General features: G+C 50.9%; 1 protein-coding gene across 1 annotated transcript; it reads left to right on the top strand.

Moving 5' to 3' along the window:
* The first annotated feature begins 351 nt into the window (after positions 1 to 351).
* Rab20 (RAB20, member RAS oncogene family) lies at positions 352 to 21,130 on the top strand. Its single transcript, XM_021637534.2, has 2 exons — positions 352 to 755; positions 20,151 to 21,130. The coding sequence occupies exons 1-2, from the start codon at positions 584 to 586 to the stop codon at positions 20,675 to 20,677; spliced, it is 699 nt and encodes a 232-aa protein (XP_021493209.1). The 5' UTR covers positions 352 to 583; the 3' UTR covers positions 20,678 to 21,130.
* Positions 21,131 to 21,706: the final 576 nt, after the last annotated feature.

The following is a 21,706-nucleotide window of genomic DNA, read 5'->3' as shown; positions in this document are numbered from 1 at the left end:
GGGAACCAGGCATGAGGGGGCGTGGCATGGGCTGGGCCAGGGAGAGGGGTTCCGGGAAAAGGCGGGCTGGGCTGGAGAGAGGCTTGGAGGAGAAGGGATGGGAAGGATTTGGGGGTGGGGGGCAAGGGGCCAAGGCTCTGGGAAGGGGAGAGAGATGAAGGCGGAATGGGGTTTGGGATTACAGGGACGCGCAAGAGACCTCGAGGAAGGAGGAACGGGGAAGAAAGGGGAGAGCTCTGTGGGCGCGAGGCTAAAGCTGGGCCGGCGGACGTGAGGAATTTAGGTGAGGGGAAAGTGGGCGGGACAGGGGCGTGGCAGAGAGGATTAGGCGCTGGGGAAGGGGCTTGGGAGAAGAAGGCTGGGGGCGGGGCCGGGGCGGTCCGAGGGGCGTGGGCGTGGTGGCCGCGCACCCCACGTGGGCGCAGGGCTGAATTCTCACTCGAGTACAGCGCCGTGGATCGCTTCCTCTTTGGCACTTGAGCGCGCCGGGACCTCAGGCCAGGGCCACCAGGAGCCCGGGGCCCGCGTCCCCTGGTGTCCCGGGCGTCTGACCGAGGAGCGCAGGGGCTCCCGCTCCGCCGCCATGCGGAAGCCGGACGGGAAGATCGTGCTGCTGGGGGACATGAACGTGGGTAAGACGTCGCTGCTGCAGCGCTACATGGAGCGTCGCTTCCCGGACACGGTCAGCACCGTAGGCGGCGCCTTCTACCTGAAGCAGTGGCGCTCCTTCAACATCTCCATATGGGACACCGCAGGTGAGGGCGGCGCCGCGGACAGCCTGTCCTGGGGCTCGGCGGGACGGAGGAGTCGCGTCCGTGCAGACGCGGGGTCCCCACCTCGGCCTGCGGCATTCGCTGCCTCTCGCTCCCCGCCTGCCTTGCCTTGCTGACTGAGAAAAATCCCCAGTTTTCCAGCCCACTCTGAGCGTCCTCGGAAAGTTCCAGGTTACCCTGGGAGAGAGCTCTGGGTCGCACCACTTTGCGTCTTTGGTGCTTTAGTCTCCCCTCAGGGTAACCTCCTTTGCTGGGCAAAGCAAACAATGGGAGTTGAGCAGAGAAGCTATTACTGTCCCCGTTATGAACGAGGAAACTGAGGCAGAGGGAGTTGACTCGCCCCGCTGGATACCAGCCGACGGGGAGGTAGAGCTGGCCTCGCCTGGACTCTGCGACTCACGGCTATTTACCCACTGCTGGGTCTTGGCTGGTGCGCAAGTCATGTGGGTGGAATAGTTTCCTGTGCTGACATTTTAAAGATAGGTAGTGAATTATTTTTAGTGTGTGTGCTGTTCGTGATTTTTCAGCAGTACGATTTCGTCTTGGACCTTACAGATTGGCACAGATTGTTTTGTGTTCTCTTTCTTTTCCATGGTAAAGAATAAGGTACTTTAAATGAAAACAAACAAACAAGCCCGGAAGTATGTTATACTTTCAGGGATTGAGGCTTCCAATGTCTGAAACTCCAAGTTCTGACTCTTTATGTTTAAAAAGTGAAGTACTCAAAAGTCTTGCTCCTAGTCCCTGACTCCTTGTCTTGGGCATATCAATCTGCTGGACACATTCCGATTAAAACTGAGTTAGTGAAGGTCTGCCTCGCTTTTTCTGGCGTCCTTAGACTCCACTCCAGGTTGCAGGCAAGGCCTCTGATTTTTCTCAGGCTGTCCGCCTGCCTCCCACTGAGCACCCGTGAATGTAATCTCCGAAAATTAAGGCCAGTCAGATCCTGGACTCTTTTCCAAGCCTTGGGCAGAGCTCCGCCTCTTTGCTTGGTTTAACTGGCTCCCCTGCGGCCCTTGGTTTATAAGGGGGGAAAGCAGAATTGGTTGGCTTTTTCCGTCTACCTCTCAGTGTTTCTGGAATAGGCATAGACCTGTGACCACAGCACAGAGTTTCTATGTCTCCGAAGGGTATGAAGTAGCAGTTTCACTTTGATAGGTGGAGCCAGTTTCTTCACCAAGGCCAAAGATGTGATGCATCCGGAATTTTGGTCACCAGAGGATTTTGTAACACTGCTGATGTGATATCCTGAGAGCTTGCTGGTTCCCTGCGTGGGGGTGGTAGCAGCTCAACTCATTTCCTGGCCTCTTTGGCTGCTTTTGTGTTCCTGGAACCCTAAGTGTGAAGTCAGATGACTGGAACAGTCCAGGGTGGCCAAGCCCTTTCTCCACATTCCTGATGTCTGTGTCCACACACTCAAGGGAACAAGGTACAGGGTCAACAAGTGGCTCATGTCACCAACTTTGTGCCTGCTTTGCTGGTGACTTGTGGGCTGTCAGTCACTTGGAGGAAGCAGAGCAGGAGCCGTTACTGATCAGGATTCTGTGTGGACTATCTAGCTTAAAGGGTTATCCTTTTCACCCTCACATCCGGTTTAAAATCCCTGCCCTTTCCCCAGGTGACTTTTAGCATAACTTCCACAACTGAGGCAGACCACCGCTAGCCTGGAGCTGCTTCTGGTGCCAGGCAGGTGGGGTGGTGACAGGACACACTTGTGGGGCTTTGGGACCTGCCGTAGTCAGAGCCACAGCGCCCTGTCTTGTGTCTGACTCTTGACAAAAGCCAACGCCAAATGCTTAGCACCTGGGCTTGCTAGGAGGGAGTGCCGAGTGTGGCTGGGCGTGGAAGGAGGGCTTGCTGGCTCGTTAGGCTGCTGCGCCTCTTGGTGAAGATTCTTCACAGATAGCTGGCAAGTAGGGTACAGACCAGGTCTGTCTGGGTCCAGGCACACCCCCCCCCGCCCACTATGCCCTGGTCACTCACACCTCTTTCTACAGCGGAGGGAGGGGTGCTCAGCCTTCAACATGGTCAGGCCAGGACACAAAACTGGGGTGATCAGAGCTGCCAACAGGGTGGCAATGTTACCTGTTATTAGCAAATAGCTGACAAGCATCATTCTGGTGCTAAGTTCTGCACAGCCACTGAACAGGACTGAACAGGCTAAACAACTGCCATCTTGGGGCATTCGGTTGAACCCACTTGTGATTATCCCAGCTGGGCTTGATGGCTCTTTATGTGCCCTCATACACGGTGGGAGGGCCGTGGGATCTTGAGTGTCTAGCTCTCATTGTACATGGCCTCTGGATGGGCTGGAGTATACAGGCAAGGGAAGACCAGGAGGAGGACTCCACTGAAGGGCTATGAGGAAGTCCTCATCCCTGCTGGGTAAAGACTTTCCAGTGCAGCTTTTTGGGGGTAGAGCACCACACCCCTGTAGGAAACACTCACTAAACTCTGTAAGGAAGCCCAGTAATCTCATTGGTCCCCCAGAGTGAACTTGGGTGGAATCCTGCATTAGTTTGTGTTTGGGACCTTAGTCGAGGAAGGGATTTTAGCAACAACAGGCAACTCAGTTGCTGGTCCTTGAGCTTCAGGTTCCGGAAGAGCGAGTTGCGGAGTTGCAGGGCGGAGTTGCAGGGCGCGTGTTTCCCACCAATCTCAGGTCTGTTTTGAAGACAATGTAGCAGGATGAGAATGTGCCATCCCAGACCTCTGCTGGCCAGACACCATTCCTCATGTGCTGTCCCAACCCTTTCCAGCTGCAGCCTCACAGTTGCCCCACCCTCCCCGTGACCCTTGCAGGTGAGTTTGGGAAAGCAACTCAGAGCCCCAGCTCAGACCGGGGTCCTGTTCCTCCATCCATGCTCTGCCAAGTGTCAGTTTCCTTGTCATGGGGTGCAGATGTGTGGGAGTGAAAGGGTGATGTCGCAGGCTAGCCCTCTGTTGCTGGATGCTCTGGCCTTCTGGTCCTTTGACAAGCTAAGAGGGTTGTCCCACACACCCAGGGCACAGCAGGCTTTCCTGACAGTGGATCACACTCAGTGTGGTCTAGGCAACTGAGAAAGCCCCAACCTATCACCTTTCTGATGCTCCTCCCTCTTCCACACTTCAATACAGGCAGCAGGAAGAGCCAGGCCACACCTCCAGCACTTCCTTTATCACCTGAACGGTTTGCTCTCACACAGCTATACAGGTGCAAATCAGAGGTTCCTCCAGACCATGTCCCCTTCCCTCCAACACTCTCCTTTCCAGGAGGCTTTGACCAGCCAAGCCTGAGGGAGGCCTTGTCTTCCCCTGATCCCTGATCACATACTGATCCCTGATCACACAGCCTTGGATTTCCTGTGATACAGGGCTGGCTTCCTGTGCCTCCCGACCAGTGAGCCTGCCACAGCCCATTTCCACAGCCACTCTAGGCAGTCCAGGCTAATTCTCCCTCTGCACTCACATGCTCCTGGCCTCTGCCAGCGGCACTTCCGAGCCACTCCACCCACGTCACAGTGGCATCCCACCTCCATCGCTGGCATCTTTGGGTTCAGCGTTTGTTTGGTTTGCTTCTCTAACAAGCAGCAACTTAAAACACTGCACGTCATCATCTTCCCGTCTGGAAGTCCTGAGTGGCCTCAGGTGGGCCACAGCCCAGATGACAGCATGGTTGCGTTCCTTAGCACAGGAATCCCATCTCCCTGCTGCCTCAGCTCGTGGAGCCTGCTGGGGCTCCCTGCTCCTTGTACTCTGCTCTGGCAACCAGCTGTGGAACCCATGACTGAGGGTCCTCTCCTCCAGGATCACTCCTTGCTTTGGGGTTAGCAGCCTTTGTTTTACCCTCTACCTCTTCTATCTCTGTAAAGCTTTTTAGGGGGGCTGTAGACTGGGATAGGAGGTACCCCACCCCATCAGCGTCAGCACCCTCTGCAGGCTTCTGGTAGTATTTTCCCTTTGTTACAGTGTGACTTCTGGCAAATGCTGTCATAGCTACTTTGGAATCTCCCTCACATCAAGCAGTGCAGGTACCTTTTGTGTAAAGACTATTTTGAAAGGCGATGTGATTTCGTCAGAGCCTGAAGCTTTTGTAACTTAAAAGTTCCATAACTGCTGGGCAGGGCATCCTGACTCGAGCCTCAGAGGAGGCTTTCTCTCTCCTCCAGGAAATACGCACAGAGAAGGAAGCCAAAGGTAATAGGAAGCCAGGAGATGCTCCATGCATTTGCTTTTTCCTTTACTTTTGAAAAGGTGCATTTACCACACACATTTTGTGGGATGCTCAAACACTGTTAGAATTAAAAAAACCAAAAACTTGGGCTGTAAAAAACAGCTCAGTGGTTAAGAGCCTTGATTGATCTTCCAGAGGTCCTGAGTTCAATTCCCAGCACCCACATGGTGGCTTACAACCATGTATGATGGGATCTGATGCCCTCTTCTGGTGTGCAGACAAACGTGAAGACAGAGCACTCGTATACATACATAAATAAATCTAAAAAAACAAAACTTAATGTTCTGCACATTTTCTCTCTCTCTCTTTCTCTGTGTGTGTTCATGTGTGTGAGTAGACAGGCACATGCATGCCACAATGTTCATAGGTAGCTCAGAGGACAGTTTTGTGGAGTTGTTTCTCTCCTTCCACTATGGTCTCTGGGACTGAATTCAGATCATGAGCCTTGCACCCCCACCAAGCCATTTTGCCAGCCCCAGATTATTAGAATTTTGCTGAAACTCTTGAGTTGAACCTGGAAACTTTCCAACTGGGGCATTTTCTTGAAAAACTTCTGGCCAAGCTGGGCGGTGGTGGTGAATGTCTTTAAACCCAGCACTTGGGAGGCAGAGGCAGAGGCAGGTGGATCTCTGTGAGATCAAGGCCAGCCTGGTCTACAAAAGTGAGTCCAGGACAGACTACATAGAGAAACTGTGTCTCCAAAAACCAAACCAAACCAAAACAAAGACAGAGAAACTACTGGCCTAAGTGGAATTAAATTATCAAACATGAAATGCAGTGCCTCAGGGTGTGTTCTGATGCTCAGAGAGCCGAGGCGTGGTGTTACTGGGTCACAAAGAGTGTAACGCTCTCACTGACTTGCCTAGCTAAGGTTCCATTTCTGTTTTTTATGGATCAGCTCTCTTCTTTAGCTGAGTTTAGTTTATGGGCATGGATGGTTTGTCTGCATGGTGTCCGTGCAGCACATGGCCACAGAGCTCAGAAGAGGACACGGAATCCCATGGGACTGGAGTTTGAGACGGTTGTGAGCCTCCGCGTGTGTGGTGGGAGCTGAGCCTGAGTCCTTGGAGAGCAGCCAGAGCTTTTGAAGTCTGAGCCATTCTTCCAGCCCCTTTCTTATTTAGCTTTCAAAGTTTTTACCCTTACTATCCGTGTTCACAGACAGAAATAGCCCCTTTCACGTGTAGCTTCCACAGACTGGAAGTGAGTATCCTTGAATGAATATGATGATGTGTGGGCACTTTAGCTGCTGTCTGCGTGTGTGGTCACCTGCCTTTCTCCCTACAATCTTCCAAGGCTGAGACAGCATCACACCACTCTCAGGACCTCTGTCCCTTTGAGTGTGCCTTAATCAGCCTCCCTCTTTGCCGTACTCAGGCCCTGGCAAACTGCAGCAAGATACTTATCCACGGGGAGGAAGTGGCTGGGCTGGAAGCTGAGCCTGGTGAATGGCTGCAGAGCTTGTGGGCTGAATCACCAAGCCTGCTCTACCATTCTCAGGTGACATCATTCTGAAGAGAGAGTGGAAGGAACAGTTGCCCTGTATTTGTGTCCATGACTGCTCCATGTTAGTTCACATTGCTGCACAGAGTGTAACGTGTACATCACATCTGTGAGCTGGAAGGGCACAGCTGTATACTGACGTGCCTGTCACATAACTAACCCAAGGAATGTGTAAAATCCCTGAGCACTCCTCTCTTCTATCACATGCTCTTCCCAACTGGTGGGCATTTCTGAGTGTCTGTAGTCCTCAGCGCTATGCTGTGCACAGCCGCGGGGCATGTTCCCTCCCTGTGCAGTACAGGTCCTGGTCCTGCCAGAGGCCTGTGCCTTGCATGGAGACCAGCCCTACAGTCAGCTCCTGCTGCCTGGGGTCCTGCACGTGCTGCTTGTAAACACCTGGCTTGGCAAGGCTGAGCCAGGCACGAAATGCTAACTATCTCGAGGCACACACTTCCATGCCTATCCCAAAGACCAGTAGCCGTCAGGCGAGTCACAGTGCAGAGGGGCGGGTCCTGATGTGCTTCAATAAAACAGCAGCTGAAGGAGCAGGTCTAGGGTTTTGTAACCACTGGGAGGCCACGGGTTCACAGCTTTCCTGGAATGACCCTTGCACATCGAGGGCGCAGGCAGGAAGCTGCCTGTCTCTCACAGCTGCACATGGACCCTGTGCTAACCTCCAAGGGAGGAGCTTGACAGTAGCACGGTCTTGCCTCATTGCCAAGTGGGAACATATGCAGCTGTAAAAGAGGAGAGCTTTTCTCTAAGAAGGGCTCTATTCAAGATAATGCTAGGAGTGCTAGCCAGAGCAAGGCAAGGGAAAAAAAGACATTCACATTGGAAAGGAAGAAGTGAAATGGCCTTGCGTCTGCAGACACCATGCTTTTTAAAAAATATTTTATTTATTTATGTGTGTTTTGTGTGCGTATGTGGTGCAGACCAGAAGAGGGCATCAGATCCCATTATAGATGGTTTGTGAGCCACCATGTGGGTGAAGGGACTTGAACTCAGGAAGAACAGCCAGTGCTCTTAACCGCTGAGCTGTCTCCAGCCCCGACACTATGTTTTTGTGTACAGAGAACAGTCTAATAACTACAAAAACCTGTTAGAGCTGCCAAACGCACACAGTCAAGTCTCAGGACACCAAACTGAATGAAATGAGGACACAATCGCTGCAGGGTATGGCTGAGGAGAAGGTTCTATCGTAGATATGAGGGAGAGCACAGCCAGAGGCACCTGAAGAGTCCAGAGCAGGGAGAGGAAGAAATGGACTGAACATGGACAGTACAGTGAACTGGGCCATAGAAAGAGGGAAGGCCAACAGAGAGAGGAGGAGCAAAAGAGAGGGGCAAAAGAGAGGGGAGTAAGAGGACAAAAAGAACCATGAGAGCAAGGACAGGGCGTGGACAAAATGGCAGGGTTACACAGGAATGCGAACACAGGGGAAGGGAAGCCTGCGGGCTGGAGAGGCTGAGGGTGGGGCCAGGCTGAGGAGACTGAGGGAGCCACAGGTACCGGGTGCCTGGTGGCCAGCCGGCTAGCAGGCTGCTAGCAGGCCCCACGGTGAGCCCCTTGTCCCCAGTTTCTTTTGGGTCTGACACTTACAAACCTGGGCGATATTTCTGTGTGCCAACAATGAACTGTCTGAAACAGAAGTCTCACGTACTGTGAGAGTATTGCTAACATGTCTGTACTGAAATTGACCTACAGCTCCAATTCCAGTGCTATTTTTTTCACAAAAGTGGAACAGAAGCCCTTCCTCCCAATTTCTGTGGAACTCCAAAGATCCAGAATAGCGGAAGTGGTCAGACCTAAAAGAATAATGCTGGGACTTCACACCGCTTCACTTCAAAACATAGCTCTGACAGGAACGGACTGAAAGCAGGCACCCTGGCTGACGGCAGAACGTGGCAGGGGGCCCAGAATAAACTCACGCGTTGGCGGCCAGTTGGTGTTTAACAAGGGGCCAGGGCATGGGGAGCCGGCCGTCCCTTCTTTAGAGATATTGAAGATCCCAATGGCCCCGCACAGGAATAGGAATCCGTCTCTTCTCATACCTTCCACAAAATCCACAGATGTAGGACAAGGAACTGAAACCGGGACATAAGAGAAAAGCTACTTTCATCCTGTTCTGGGGACTTTTTAAATTTTTTTTGTCGTCCTCAAGCAAAACCAGGCAGGGACTACAGAGATGGGCTGGCTCTGTGGGTAAGGACACCTGCTTCACAAGTACAAGAAACTGAGTGTGGGCCCACAGGACCACATGAAGAGCCTGGCATGCCTGTGTGCTCACCTGTAACCCCAGTGCTGGGGGTAAGAGTGGGGATGGGGTGAAGACGGAAGGACTGCTGGGGCTTGTAGGCAGCCAGCTTGGCTGAAAAACAGCAAGCTTCAGTGAGAGACCCTGTCTCTTTTCTTTGTGAAACCTGTTTTAAAGGAGTAAGGTAGCTCAATGGAGGGAGATGTCTGAGATCCTTCTCCAAGGGCCCACATGCAAGGGTGCACCACATGCCTGACACTCCACACGCAAACGAAATAAACAAATAGGAAGGTGACATGCGTTCCTTGCATATGGAGCACTTTGCCAAGCAAGGAGACCACGGCTGATTTGTGCTGTGTGCCCCAACCATGGTTCCACTGAGGATGTTTCCATCTGTCGGAGCTGGTGACCTATTGCTTACTTAGCAAGCTGCAATTTTTACAGAGGCTGCAAAACACATTCCAAACTTAATTAATTTCAAATCAGATTAACTCTGGTGAGCTGTAGTGATACCATTTTTATGAAAGCACCTCTTACATTCAGAGTCTGGAATTTTTGTTGGCTCTCAGAGTTGGGTTGACAATATGCCCTGGGGTCACTTAAGACTTAACCTGATATACTGCTGTGTAGTCAGCCTATGTCCTTTTAAACAGGGTCTCGCTATATGGTTCTGGCTGGCCCGGGACTCCCAGAGATTCACCTGCCTCTGCCTCTTGAATGCTGGATTAAAGGGGTGAGTCACCACACCCCCAACTAGCCTATGACCTTAACCTGCCTTTAGGAGAATAATGTAACAACGATCTTATTGGATTTCTTATGTAATCATAACGTTTACAGCCTCAACTAAAGCATAGCTCTTTGGTTATGTATGCCCTGACCCAGAGTAAGGTGTGAGTGTGTGTGTGTGTGTGTGTATATATGTGTGTGTATGAGTATGATGTGGTGAGCATTTGTTGAAAACAATCAGCAGGTTTTAAAGCAACCTCATATAACAAATATCTGGCATAAATGTGAAAACAATGTGGATCAACTTGATATTTGCAGTGCTGTTTGTTATCTGGGTCAGTTGGGGTCAGTCGAAGTGACGCTGACTCCTTGTAAAATGCTGATAAAGATTTCTGTAACGTGTCCCCCACTCTTTGCCCACGCCATACTTTCTTTTAAAAAATGTTTTTAATTGAGATAGAGTTACATCATTTCTCTTCTTTTTCTCCCTCCATGCTCCCCCCACTATTCTCCTTCAAGCCCCTTCCACGGCACCCTCTCTCAAGTTGATAACATCTTTTTAAAATTATATTTGTTACATATATGTGTGTGTGTGCACAAATATATATAAATACAAGCCACCAAATCTATTTTGTTGTTTGCGTGTGTGTGTGTGTGTGTGTGTGTGTGTGTGTGTGTAGTTTCAAGGTGTGTGTGTGTGTGTGTGTGTGTATGTGTGTAGTTTCAAGGTTGGCCACTCTGCACTGGACAACCAATAAGGGGCTCACCCCTGGAAGAGGCTCATTCTCCCTCTCATCAGCTAAGTTGCCTGAAGTTCTTTATCCAGGGGTATGACCCTGAGAAATTTCCTTCCTTCCATGTTAACGAGTCCATCACTATTGCCATTGCTCTGGTCTTGTTCATGCAGCCATTTGTTTCAAGGAGACATTGTTTCAAGGCAGGCTTCCTGTGTTCTGCTCTTGTCCTCCATTCTGTGATGCTTCTTCAGCTATGGATGGAGGGTTGTGACGTAGATGCTGTTGGGCGTGGGCTCCCCGTGTTCCAGTGATCTCTGCATTGTGTGTGATTTTCTATGCTGGTGTTCATTTGCTGTAAAGAGGGTTTGTTTGTTTGTTTGTTTTCTAATGAGAGGTTGTAGCTATACTTACCTGTGGGTGCAAGAATAAACTTTGGAATGCAGCAAGGAATTAGGCTGGTCTAGCAAAGTAGCAGTGGTAGGTGCTTTTCTCCAGCCTGTGATCGCACTGATCCTGGGAAGTTGCCTCAGTTTCCTCTTGTTAAGTGTGCCTTGCGTCCAGTTAGACAGCTGTTGGTTATGACCAGTGTGTAACCACCTCTTGTTCCTTTGAGTGTATCTTACCATGCTGGTGATTGTCATGGTTTATAGCTGTTGCAGCTGCATACGGCTGTTGAATCGCTTCCCTCTGTTGGCAGCTTGCATAGGATTTTCTGGGGCCATTGAAGCTAGAATGAAGAAAGAGGCTTTCAGGTCAGGCCAGATCCAGTTTGGATCATTGAAGTCCTGTGACCTAAGTGTGGTGTCTCAAACAATAGGGCTTCATGCTCTGCTCCTGACAGGTGACCAAGGACTACACTAATAGTCTATATTGTTTTGGGACTCACCTGGACTATCCTGATCAACCATTTGAAAGGAGGTTTCTCATTCATGGTACTTCTTTTTTTCATTTTTTATTTTTATTTTTTAGCTTATGATTCTTGCGGAGTACATTGACTTCCTTATCTATCTATCTATCTATCTAGATGTCTATCTAGATACATATCTATATTATATATATTTTATACAAGTATATACATACATTTACATGTACTATACATAATTTTAGGTAACTATAAAATAATATGATGCAATATTTTCTGTGCTGTTCAGTAAATATAGAATAAAGTCCTTTGTTAGGACAGGTGGATGATACAGGGAAAGACGTGGAGAATTCAACCTTAGGCTATCTCTTGGTCAAGCTAATCCATGGGGAAGCGCAGAGTTTTCACTTGTTAGTGGGATGGCAAAGCATGTTGGTGCTTCTGAAGCTATCTTTATCAAGCTGAGTGTGCCGGCTAGTTTTCTTTCCACTTACACATGCTGAAAGCATCTGGAAAGGGAATCTTGGTTGAGAAAAATGCCATCAGATCAGGCTATAGGCAAATCTGTGGGGGCAATTTCTTGATTAATGATTGACATGAATGGGACCAGACCACTGGGGTGGACTCTCTCATGTAGGTTCCTGCCTCCAAGAGCCTGCTTTTAGTTTCTGCCCTGCCCTGCATTCATGATGGATGCGGTAAGGTGAAATAAACTCTTTCCTCTCTTGCTTGTTTTGGCCTGGTGTTTATTACAACCATAGAATGCAAACTAAGAGTCATCAGAACACAGAGGAGAGGGATCATGTCATCCAAGTTTCCTGGGGATGGTAGCTGTTGGCTTTATATTTTACAGACTTTGAAAATTGTGGCATAATCCATGTACGCAAAGTTACCAATTTAATCAGTTAGGTTTACACAAATACATTTATGCTGTTTTGCAATCCTCACCAGCTCCAGGTTTCCCTGCTGAGGCTGGAGGATAAATCTAGGGCCCCGAGCCTGCACAGGAGGGGATGCACTGTCTCCCATGGTCTATCCTTCACCCTCCTTGCCCTCTGGAAATTTTCAGTCTTATGAAAATGTACTTCTCCTTGCTGGTTCCCCTTCCCTCTCCTCAGCCCCCGGCAAACATCATTCTGCCCTCTATCACAGTGAATCTGAAAGTTTTAGGAACTTCTTCTGCCCTCTATCACAGTGAATCTGAAAGTTTTAGGAACTTCTTTTAAAATTTTACTTCTGCATACATCCTAATGTTGTTATATTTTAGTGTGATAATAAGTTTTTATAAAATGCTCAATTATGAACAATCTAAGCATATTGCTTTTTTAAATTTTTCTGAAGAAAACCCTGACTCTTTTATGTTACAATAGTTTTTTTCTAGGTTTTCTCAGGTGGGTCTCTAACATCTGCAGACAGACTTCCTCTCCCTGTTTTTTCTGTTTTTCTTGCTACTTATCCCAGGCTAGCTTCGGACTCTGAATCCTTTCATCCTGGGCACAGGATCAGATGCCCAGCCTTGGCGTTTCTGTTGTCACCCTGTATGTGGAAGGTGAATGCACTTTGCAGAGTCTTGTTAGAGTACTCGCCCTCCTGCCGCTTGTCACATCCTTTTTCCTGGAGAAAGGGCTGACTAGGCTGCCCGTGAGTGCATGCACGGAAAATGCTTGTTCCCTGTGTTTCTCGGAGGCCTTTTGTAGGTTGCAGAAGGTGTTCTTCCATTCATCAAAGACCTTAGCGTTCCGGGATGTCTGCAGACCGATGCGCCCCATCTGAGGCTCTTCTGAATAATGCATTCAAGAAAACGCCTTCTAGACGCTTCTTTGTGGTTCTTGTGGTCCAGTCTTGACTTTGAAGCAAGTTAAAACTTGTTTGAAGCTGACCTTAGCTTCCTGCTCTAATAAGCAGACTTTGCAAGAGATTGGGTTTTTTTTTACTTGCTAATCTCCTTTGAGACTCAGTCGCCAGTGTCCACTGAAGGAAAAGGAGATCCGGAGGGCGGCTCAGTGGGGTTCTGAGAGTGCTTTTGTCTTCCCAGCTAAGTACGTTATGTAAGCATTTTCCCGGGTGTTAAAGGACCCCTCTTTTCGTTGCATTATTTGGTGTTACTGAGTTACTCTCAGTTTATTCTTGCTTGCTAAGATTTGTGATTTCAGCTCCGGTCACGGTCAGATCTCCTTAGTTTTTTTTTCTAGCACCCCGCCACCAAGCCCCAGCTACGGGATCAGCTTCTGTGCACCTGGTCATCTGTGTGGGATGTGTGCCTTCCTGCTAGTTATCCTTCAAGTGACCAAACATACGGTTCAGGTGGCACTGATGAGCTGGTGACAGTATGCTGCCGTGTTCAGCTGTGAGGCGGGACCTGCCTCCCGGAGCTCTCTCCGCTTCCCCTCACCCTGTCTTCTGTGCTAGCATTGCTCCCAAGAGGCTGTGTCCACCTCATCACAGCTCTAGGTGACTGTGTTCGGCCACTGGCTGACTACTCAGCTGTTCCCACAGGGCGGTAAACCCAAGCCTGCGAGCTGGACTCTCCATTGCGTACGGCGTTATTGTGCCTTGTGTCTGAGAACAGTTCTCTGCACTTCTGTCCACGTCACCTGTGGGACGGCGCTCCATCTCGGGCAGGAGCCACGCTTTTCGTTCTTGAAGCTTCTCTGGTTTTTTGGGTTTGCCTGATCCGCTATTTCTTTACATTAGGACATACCAAAATTCTTTCATCATTTTTTATGTGTGTGTATACGTGTGTGTCATGTGAGGTTAGTGTGGGGTGTCTTCCTTAGCTGTTACCTCCCTTAGTTTCTGAGGCAGTGTTTCTCCTGAACCTGGGGCGCACTGGTTTAGCTATGCGGACGGTGAGCCCTGGGGCCTGCCAGTCTCCCTTCTCGGGGCCAGAGTCATGGAAGCACACGGCCATACCCTGCTTCTTAGCTGGGTTCTAGGGCATCGAACTTGGCCCTTGCTGCTTGTGCAGCAAGCATTTTACGGACAGGACCACCCCCTAGGTCACAGCGACCATCCCACTCCCACATCCGTATTCCCAACATTTCCTAGGGTAGGACTCAAGGTTGATGGTGTACATGGCATGAGGAGCAGGGACCTGAACTCTGACTCACCTGTCCTGCTTTGTTATGTGGCTCCCGTGGCCTTGGCCTGGCACTCTTTCACACGCTCTCGTGTCTTAGGTTCTGTGGCGGCCACCAGAGGCTTACCATTCAGGGCAGGTCCTCTGCCCCTCTCACAGGCCTCCGGGCAGCCTCCTTCCCCACCATGCAGCCCAGGAGGCTTGCTTTGGCAGATGGCTCCTCAGTCTCTCAGACAGCTCTTTGGGGGTGCACCCCTCCTTCCTCGTGTTTGTCAAGCGCGATAGAGAACCAGACTTGGCTATTCATTTCTAGTGCAGTCAGAAGGAAGGGCAAAGGTCGTGGCCTTGGGTTGGGTTTAAGGTTGAGAAACGAAACCGGATGCTGGAGTCCAGGAGTCTCTGTGCTTGGGTAAGTCTCGTGCTCAGGAAGCCAGTGGTTTTGCTGACTTGCTTCAGGGGTGGGATTTGAGTTTTGTGATGCAAGTCTGCTGTCATCTGATCCATTCTTAACAACTTCTTCTTGTTCACTGATGTTCGTGATTGGCTTGTCTTGATTTTGAAGGCGGGACGAGGGATGGCTGGGCTAGGAGGAAGGAGCACGCCTCTTGCCCGGCTCACCCTGCTGACACAGTGGGGACTATGATTTTTTTAATCGGTTCATGGTTTCTGATTTCCTGGTGAGGGTGAGGGGTGGCGGCCTCCAGTCTGGGCCTGAGTAGCTCGGGGCTCCTTTGGCAAGGCTCACACACTTTGTGCTTACCACAATAGAAACTTATTCTCTTGGAATTCCGAGGATTGGATGTCTGAAGTTCAGGTGCTGGTGGCTTGCTCCAGTGCGGGGCAGAACCAAACGTCTTCCTCCTTTGGGGGATTCCCACAGTCCTGTCCTCAAGACCTCACTGTACCTCTGCATGTCTGACCCTGTGCCTCCTCCCATGGCCGTGGCTCACAGCTGGCTGAGCAGTGGGTGTCCTCCAGTGACCTTAGCTATCATCTCTCCCAGAGAAGGTCACTGACACAGGGTGGGAATGAGGACTTGGGTTGTCTTTTAGGAGCACTGCCGACCCCACCTTAGGACTGGGGAGTAAATTTACCTATTTCTGAGCATGAGTGGTGTGCCTCTGGTTTACTGCTCCCTTTCAAGAAGGAAGTGAAAGTCAGAACCTAGGCCATAGTGACCTAGGTGCCACTTCCCATTTGGGGCTGAGCACAGTGTCTGTCACATGGTCAGACATCCACTTGACCTCCAACTGGTTCCCCATCAGAATGCCTGTGTCCAGGGCATGGTATGGGGCTTCCTGGTTACCCACGAAGCCTTGCTGATTGTACATGCTGAGTGGAGGGGCTGGGCTGTGAGGTGCTGGGGCAGGCAGGACAGTTAGGTCCCATGGGACTAGAATTGCTGGATCTGAGGCTTGACTTGTGATCAAGAAGAGGGAAAAGATACGGGCTTGATTGGCATCTGACTGTGAGGGTCAGGGAGACTGAAGATGTTGGTTCTGTTTTCTTCTTTCACTGTCTCCTTCCTATGGTGATGGAGCATCCCCTGGTCCTGGGAACTGGGTACCACACTGAGGGAGGCCAGAGGTCAACTTCAGGTGCTGTTACTTAGGATGTGGGTCTCCTTGCTTTCTGAGACAGGGACTCTCACTGACCTGGAGCTTGCTGAGTTATCTAGGCTGCTGGCAAGCCTCAGCATCTACATCCTGGTTTGATACGAGAGTTCTGGGGATCAGATCATGTTTGTTTGGTAAGCACTTCACTAGCTGAGCCATCCCCAGCTCTACCGGTTTAAACTTAAATGTAGCAATTAGAAACTATTGCTTGGGGTCGAGGAAGATGGCCCATTTTTGTTGTTGTTGGATGGTGCTGGTCATCCGGTGATTTAGAGAAAAATAAGAGCCCGTTTAAAAGCCACTTGTATCCTTGTGCTTCCCGTGATCGACCATAGTGTGCAGGAAGGACTAGAAAGTACTGATTATTCAGGCTTAAATGGCCAGAGGGACTTGGAGACGGAGGGGACCAAGAGGTGGCTGAAGGCATTTGGGGAAGGATATCCTTTCGTGGACAGACGGCTGGAGCAGGTCCTGCTGGGGGACTGGAGGGTTAAGCTGCAAAGGGGCAGTGGGGGAAGTGAGAAGCTCAATAGGAAGGGAGCAGTGGATGCTCAGCTGGAAAGGGGCAATAGGGGGCTTTGGACACCAGGCTGGAGATGCTGCCATTGGCCTTGGACTGGGGGGTTCACAGGGGTGATATAGCGTAAGTGTTTGAGTGAGTTGGCTGAAGTGTGTTACCACCACCATGGCCATCCAGGTCTGGGCTTTCCGACTCAGAGGCAGGCAGGTGCCGAGAGTGTTGGGTTGAGGCAGGGAGCCAGGGCTGCCTCCCAGCTTGGAAACTTGCCGATCTGGTTCTGGGGCAGACAGCCTGGAGGGCTGGATTTGATGGTTTTCTGGTGAGTGTTGGGCAGTACTGAGACAAGGTCACCTATATGACCTTCTGGGCTATGTCTAGTCTTCTAGTTCAAATTTAAGGTCCAGACAGGGTACTGAGGACCCGCGTGTCTGCCTGACACTTCAGTGTTCTAACATCCAGCCCCAGCTGAGAGCCACCTCCCAGATGACAGCAGGACAGACAGACAGAGCTGGGATTCCTACTGCCAGGAGGTTGGAAGGTGCTGGGCTCTGGAGACAACTGTGACAGATGACCACAGATGAGTGGAATCAAGCCACAGGCTCCCTTCCCTCTCAGCTATGGAGGCTGGGGCTGATGGTCTAAACAAGGTCTAGAGCAGCAGCTCTCCGCCTTCTAATGCTGCGACTCTTTAATACAGTTCCTTATGTTGTGGTGACCCCCAACCATATGATCAATTTCGTTGCTACTTCATAACTGTCATTTTGCTACCGTTACATATCGTAACAGATAGGTGTTTTTCCATAGTCTTAGACGACCCCTGTGAAAGAAAGGGTCATTTGACCCCCAAAGAAGCCATGACCCATAGTTGAGAACTGCCGGTGTAGAGGTGACCAGTGTCTGAGTCACCCCACTCTCTACCCCCAGGGTCACGGGACCTTCTTTCCTGTGTATCTATTCTGTGGACACTTGTAATAATTTGTAATAACTGGGATAATTTAGGAAGCTCTCTGAACCCTAACTGTATTTCCCAATAAGGTTCTATACATGGTTCTGGGATGAGGGTAAGGCTGTGTCTTTGGATTCACCGTGTAGAAAATTTCCTTTCTCATGGGACATGGCCTAAAAGAGGAAAGCAGGAAGAAGCCACTCAGAGGCCAGCAGGAGCTCAGATTTTGATTCCTTGTTGCAGTCTTTGTCACACCCCTTCAGCTGTGAAAAATGGTCACAGGCTTGAGGCTGGCTGCCCATCCCGGGAGTCCTGCCTTTCCTTTCTGGGCCCCGGGTAAACTCTGCAGGCGGAGTCAGCGTTGGACAGCTGCCAGTCTCGGTGCCTGCTCATACTCTGAAGGCCGAGGGAATCCGTGTGTGCTGCAGGGGATTTCCACCGCTGGATTTTCAGCAGAAAACACCACCTAGGCCAGTGTCAGGAAGGGCTGGCAATGGGGAAGTGGCCGCTGGGGGTCTGCTGTGTTGCTGTGCATAGATACGATGACTAGGTCAACTCTTACAGAGAAAACATTTAACTGCGGGCTGGCTTACGGTCTCAGGGGGTTAGTCCAGTAGCACTGCGGTGGGAGGTCACGGTGGCTCACAGGCATGCAGGCTGTTGGAGTGGAAGCATCAGAACTTTACACAGCAGGGAGGGAAGGAGGAAGAGAGGGAGGAGGGGAGGAGAGAGAGACTGGACTCGGTGTGGGCTTTTGAAACCTCCCAGTGACACACTTCCTCCAGTGAGGCCGCAACTCCAAATCCTTCTAATCCTTTCATACAGTTCCACTCCCTGGTGGCTAAGCAGTCAAATATATGAGCCTATAGGGGCCATTCTTATTCAAACCACCACAGGGGCAGCGTGCTACTTCTAGTGTTGAAAAGTCCTGTGTCAGGCCTCTGTCTGGGTGCATGGTCATTGTGGGGACCACACCAGGTGTGTGCAGGTCTAGTCACCCTGGGAGCTGCATCTCTGAGGCTGTGCCTCAGTGTGCGTGTTGGGACTGGACCTTGAGGGTGGTCTAGGGATGATGCAGCAGAAAGCCTGGCTGCTGAGACCACTCTATACTTCTTAGGGGAACCTCAGTAGCTAAATGCACCCCTTTTCTGGAGGTGCAGGTCCTAAGAAGCCAAACGTCACTCCGGTAGTATTAGGGCTTTCCCTCAGGGAACAGCTCAGAAGGTTGAGGTCCAAGGAGGATGTCTGAATTTCTGCAGGACTGAGGCTCTGCGAACCTCCCAGGGCTTCCTGAGCCAGAATACTAAGTTACAGGAGGTCCCAGTGTGTTAGCCTCGTCTGAGACCCTGTTAGAGGAACAGCCAGACACTGATGGACCAAACCCTGGCCTGTGGCCTGTCTGAGGTGGCTTGTGCCATGACTTGTGGCAAAGGGTGTCATCGGCGGTACTATTTGTTTTTTAAGGCAGGCTCTCTCTGTGTCCCAAGCTCACAGAACAAGGCTGGCCTTGAACTCACGGAGATCCACTCACCTTTGTCTCTTGAGATCTGGGATCCAAGGCATCAATATGGTTCCCATAGAGAAGCCCTGGTGGTGACACTAAGGGCCCATGGCTTGCTTTTCCACACTCTGTACATACTGTCTGAGGTGGGGACACAGCATGGCCTGAGGCTGTGGTTCCCAACCTTCCGAATGCTGCAGCCTTTAAACAGTTCCTCATGCTGTGGTGACCCCAACCACAGAACTGTCTTCATTGATACTTCACAACTGTAATTTTGCTACTGTTACGAATTGTAATGTAGATATCTGTGTTTCTGATGGTTTTTCAGGTGACCACTATGAAAGGACACTTCAGCCCCAAAGGTATCGAGACCCTCAGTTGAGAACCACTGACCTAGGGAGACATGTGGCTCCTCTTTCCTTGTTGCATAAAGACTTTATTATTTGTTTTTTGCAAACGTCCCTGTAGAGCTGTGTCCATGGACCATCCCATCATCAGATACTTAAAACAGAGGCAGGTGAAATGTAGTTCTTGTGCACAGAGGAAGTTTATGGCTGTAAGTGCTGTTTAAAGTTCACTGGGCTTTATGAAGTGAAAGTAAAATAACCTTTCCAGTAGCATTGTGGGTTGAACTTGGAAACACTGGGGAAATCTTAGTTTCATGAAAAAAAAAAAAAAAGTATACACAGGGAGGCACAGCTTGCAGGTCTCCAGGGCTGAGCTCTTGGCTCTGGCCTTTGTCCTGTTCCCACCTCTGCCTCAGTGGCTCGTTGCCTTGTTCTTCCTGCTCACACTGTCATGGGATTCTGCCAGCTCTCAGCCAATCAGCTGTGAGGCTGCGTGTGGCAGAGCTCGAATGACAAAATCCCTTCTTTCCCTGGGCATGTACAGAGCTTATAGCAGTCATCACATTTCAGCAGCTACTTAAAAAAATGTGTTCATTTCCCAGACTAGTGACTTCAGTTCTGACTGCCTCCCAAGTGCTGGGATTAAAGATGTGTGCCACCGAGACCCATGAATAGCTTTTTACGTGGATGTGGTGATTTGAACTGGGGGTCCTCAAAGTGTCTTGTTTTAAAGTGAGAACAGGCAACCACTCCCTGATCAGGAGGCTCCTGTGTGTCCCTTGTCCTGAGTACTGACAGTGGTGAGTGGTGAGGTGTGAGAACTGCTTCTGGTGCCTGCGGTGGAGAGGCCAGCTTTAGCAGGACACGGGGCCCTGCTCACTCACCAGGGCCAGCTTTAGCAGGGTATGGGGGCCTGGTTGGTCACCCGGGCCAGTTTTATCTGGCCAGTAGTGTCTCAGCCCCCTGCCCTGGTGTCCTGAGTCTTTGGGGGCAGGGTGGGCATCCTGACCACAGCGTGGGGATGTGTGCCCCCTGAGAGCAATAACCGCTTCTCGTTTCCTTCCTGTCAGGGCGGGAGCAGTTCCACGGCCTGGGCTCCATGTACTGCCGGGGGGCGGCGGCCATCATCCTTACCTACGATGTGAGCCACCCGCAGAGCCTGTTGGAGCTGGAGGACAGGTTCCTGGGCCTAACGGAAACAGCCAACAGTGACTGCCTATTCGCCATTGTGGGGAACAAAGTGGACCTGACCACGGAGCGGGCCGCAGAGGGCGGGGAGAAGGACGGACAGGCCTCAGAGAAGGAGGGCAGCTGTGTCTCCAAGGTGCCCAAGCAGGTGCAGCTGGAGGATGCAATGGCCCTTTACAAGAAGATCCTGAAGTACAAGATGCTGGATGAGAGGGAGATGCCATCTGCTGAGCAGATGTGCTTTGAGACCAGTGCCAAGACCGGGTACAATGTGGACTTCCTGTTTGAGACCTTGTTTGACCTGGTGGTGCCTATGATCGCGCGGCAGAGGTCTGAGGAGCCCTCGAAGGTTGTGGATATAGCCAGCTGCAAAACACCCGAACGGACGAGATCTGGGTGCTGTGCCTGACGGCAGGAGGTCTCCCTCGTCGTGTGCCATGTGTGGGAGAAGTTTTGCAGGACACTGCGGACAGAGGGCAATTCGTGGAAAAGACCACCAGCTGCTATTACAGGCCAGAGTACCCAGAAGCCTCCGGGTATCCAGAGGAGGCCGCAGACCCTCTGCAGAGGCAGCCTGGTGCCACCCGTCTGCTGCCCTGTGCGTATCTCCCACCCCCATGGACCCTGTAGTCTGAGGACCTGCCTTGGACTGGCTTGGACTCTGGCTGTCACTACAGCCTGTACTGTGCCTGCTTTCAGAGGCCTGTCTCCACTGTGATTCCAACACCGTCTCCCCGTTTGATACCTGTGCCTTGATGCATTTTGATGATGATTCTCTACATTTAATTTATATAAAATCAGGAATGGCCATTTTTATACTGGGAAAAGCAAGCTACACCTATTAAAAGTGATTTTGGGAAAAGCCTTGTCATCAGGAGTGTTTGGCTTTATTTGAAGCACAGGAGATTCCTTGATTTCCGAGAGCCGGGGTGAGGACCGTGAATGAAGCTGTTATTAAATGGTGACAGTGAGTCTTTGTGCTTCCGTCGTTACACATGGCAGGATATATGGATGGGTCTTTTACCAAGCTGTGTGGGCGGCCTGAACTGCAGTAGTGGTTATACTCACAGCCTTGATCCTGATCTGCTCTGAAGGGCGCTCCCACGTTCCAAGTCAAAACCCTTTGTGGTTTTCCTGTGGGCGGTGAGGTGGCCCCTCTGCATGAAGCTGACAGGCACTTGTGGGACACAATAGCCCCTGTGTTCTTAGCGATGTCATTGAGAGCAAGCAGGCAGGAACGGGCTTCCATGAGGCGGAGAGGCCAGGCCCTGGTCAGATCCGGGGGTGGGATTTGCTAATGCTGCTGAAGGGCCATGTCTTGGTGGGCCAGGCTGCTGCAGGCCTGGGTGGCCTTGCCTGAAAAGCCTGCACCTGCCATGGAGCCTGGGCTAGAGCACCATGGCCAAGGCTTCCTCCTGCTGAAGTGGATCCCCGCGCC

Source organism: Meriones unguiculatus, chromosome 4, assembly GCF_030254825.1.
Source record: "Meriones unguiculatus strain TT.TT164.6M chromosome 4, Bangor_MerUng_6.1, whole genome shotgun sequence".
Lineage (NCBI taxonomy): Eukaryota > Metazoa > Chordata > Mammalia > Rodentia > Muridae > Meriones > Meriones unguiculatus.
The sequence above is the reverse complement of the archived record's forward strand: the minus strand, read 5'-3'. Positions and strand labels throughout refer to the sequence as shown.

Bases quoted from the DNA above. Each gene is read 5' to 3' on its own strand.
- Rab20 (XM_021637534.2), top strand. From the start codon at position 584: ATGCGGAAGCCGGACGGGAAGATCGTGCTGCTGGGGGACATGAACGTG. The intron at 756-20,150 runs GTGAGGGCGGCG...CCTTCCTGTCAG, and splicing joins CTCCATATGGGACACCGCAG to GGCGGGAGCAGTTCCACGGC.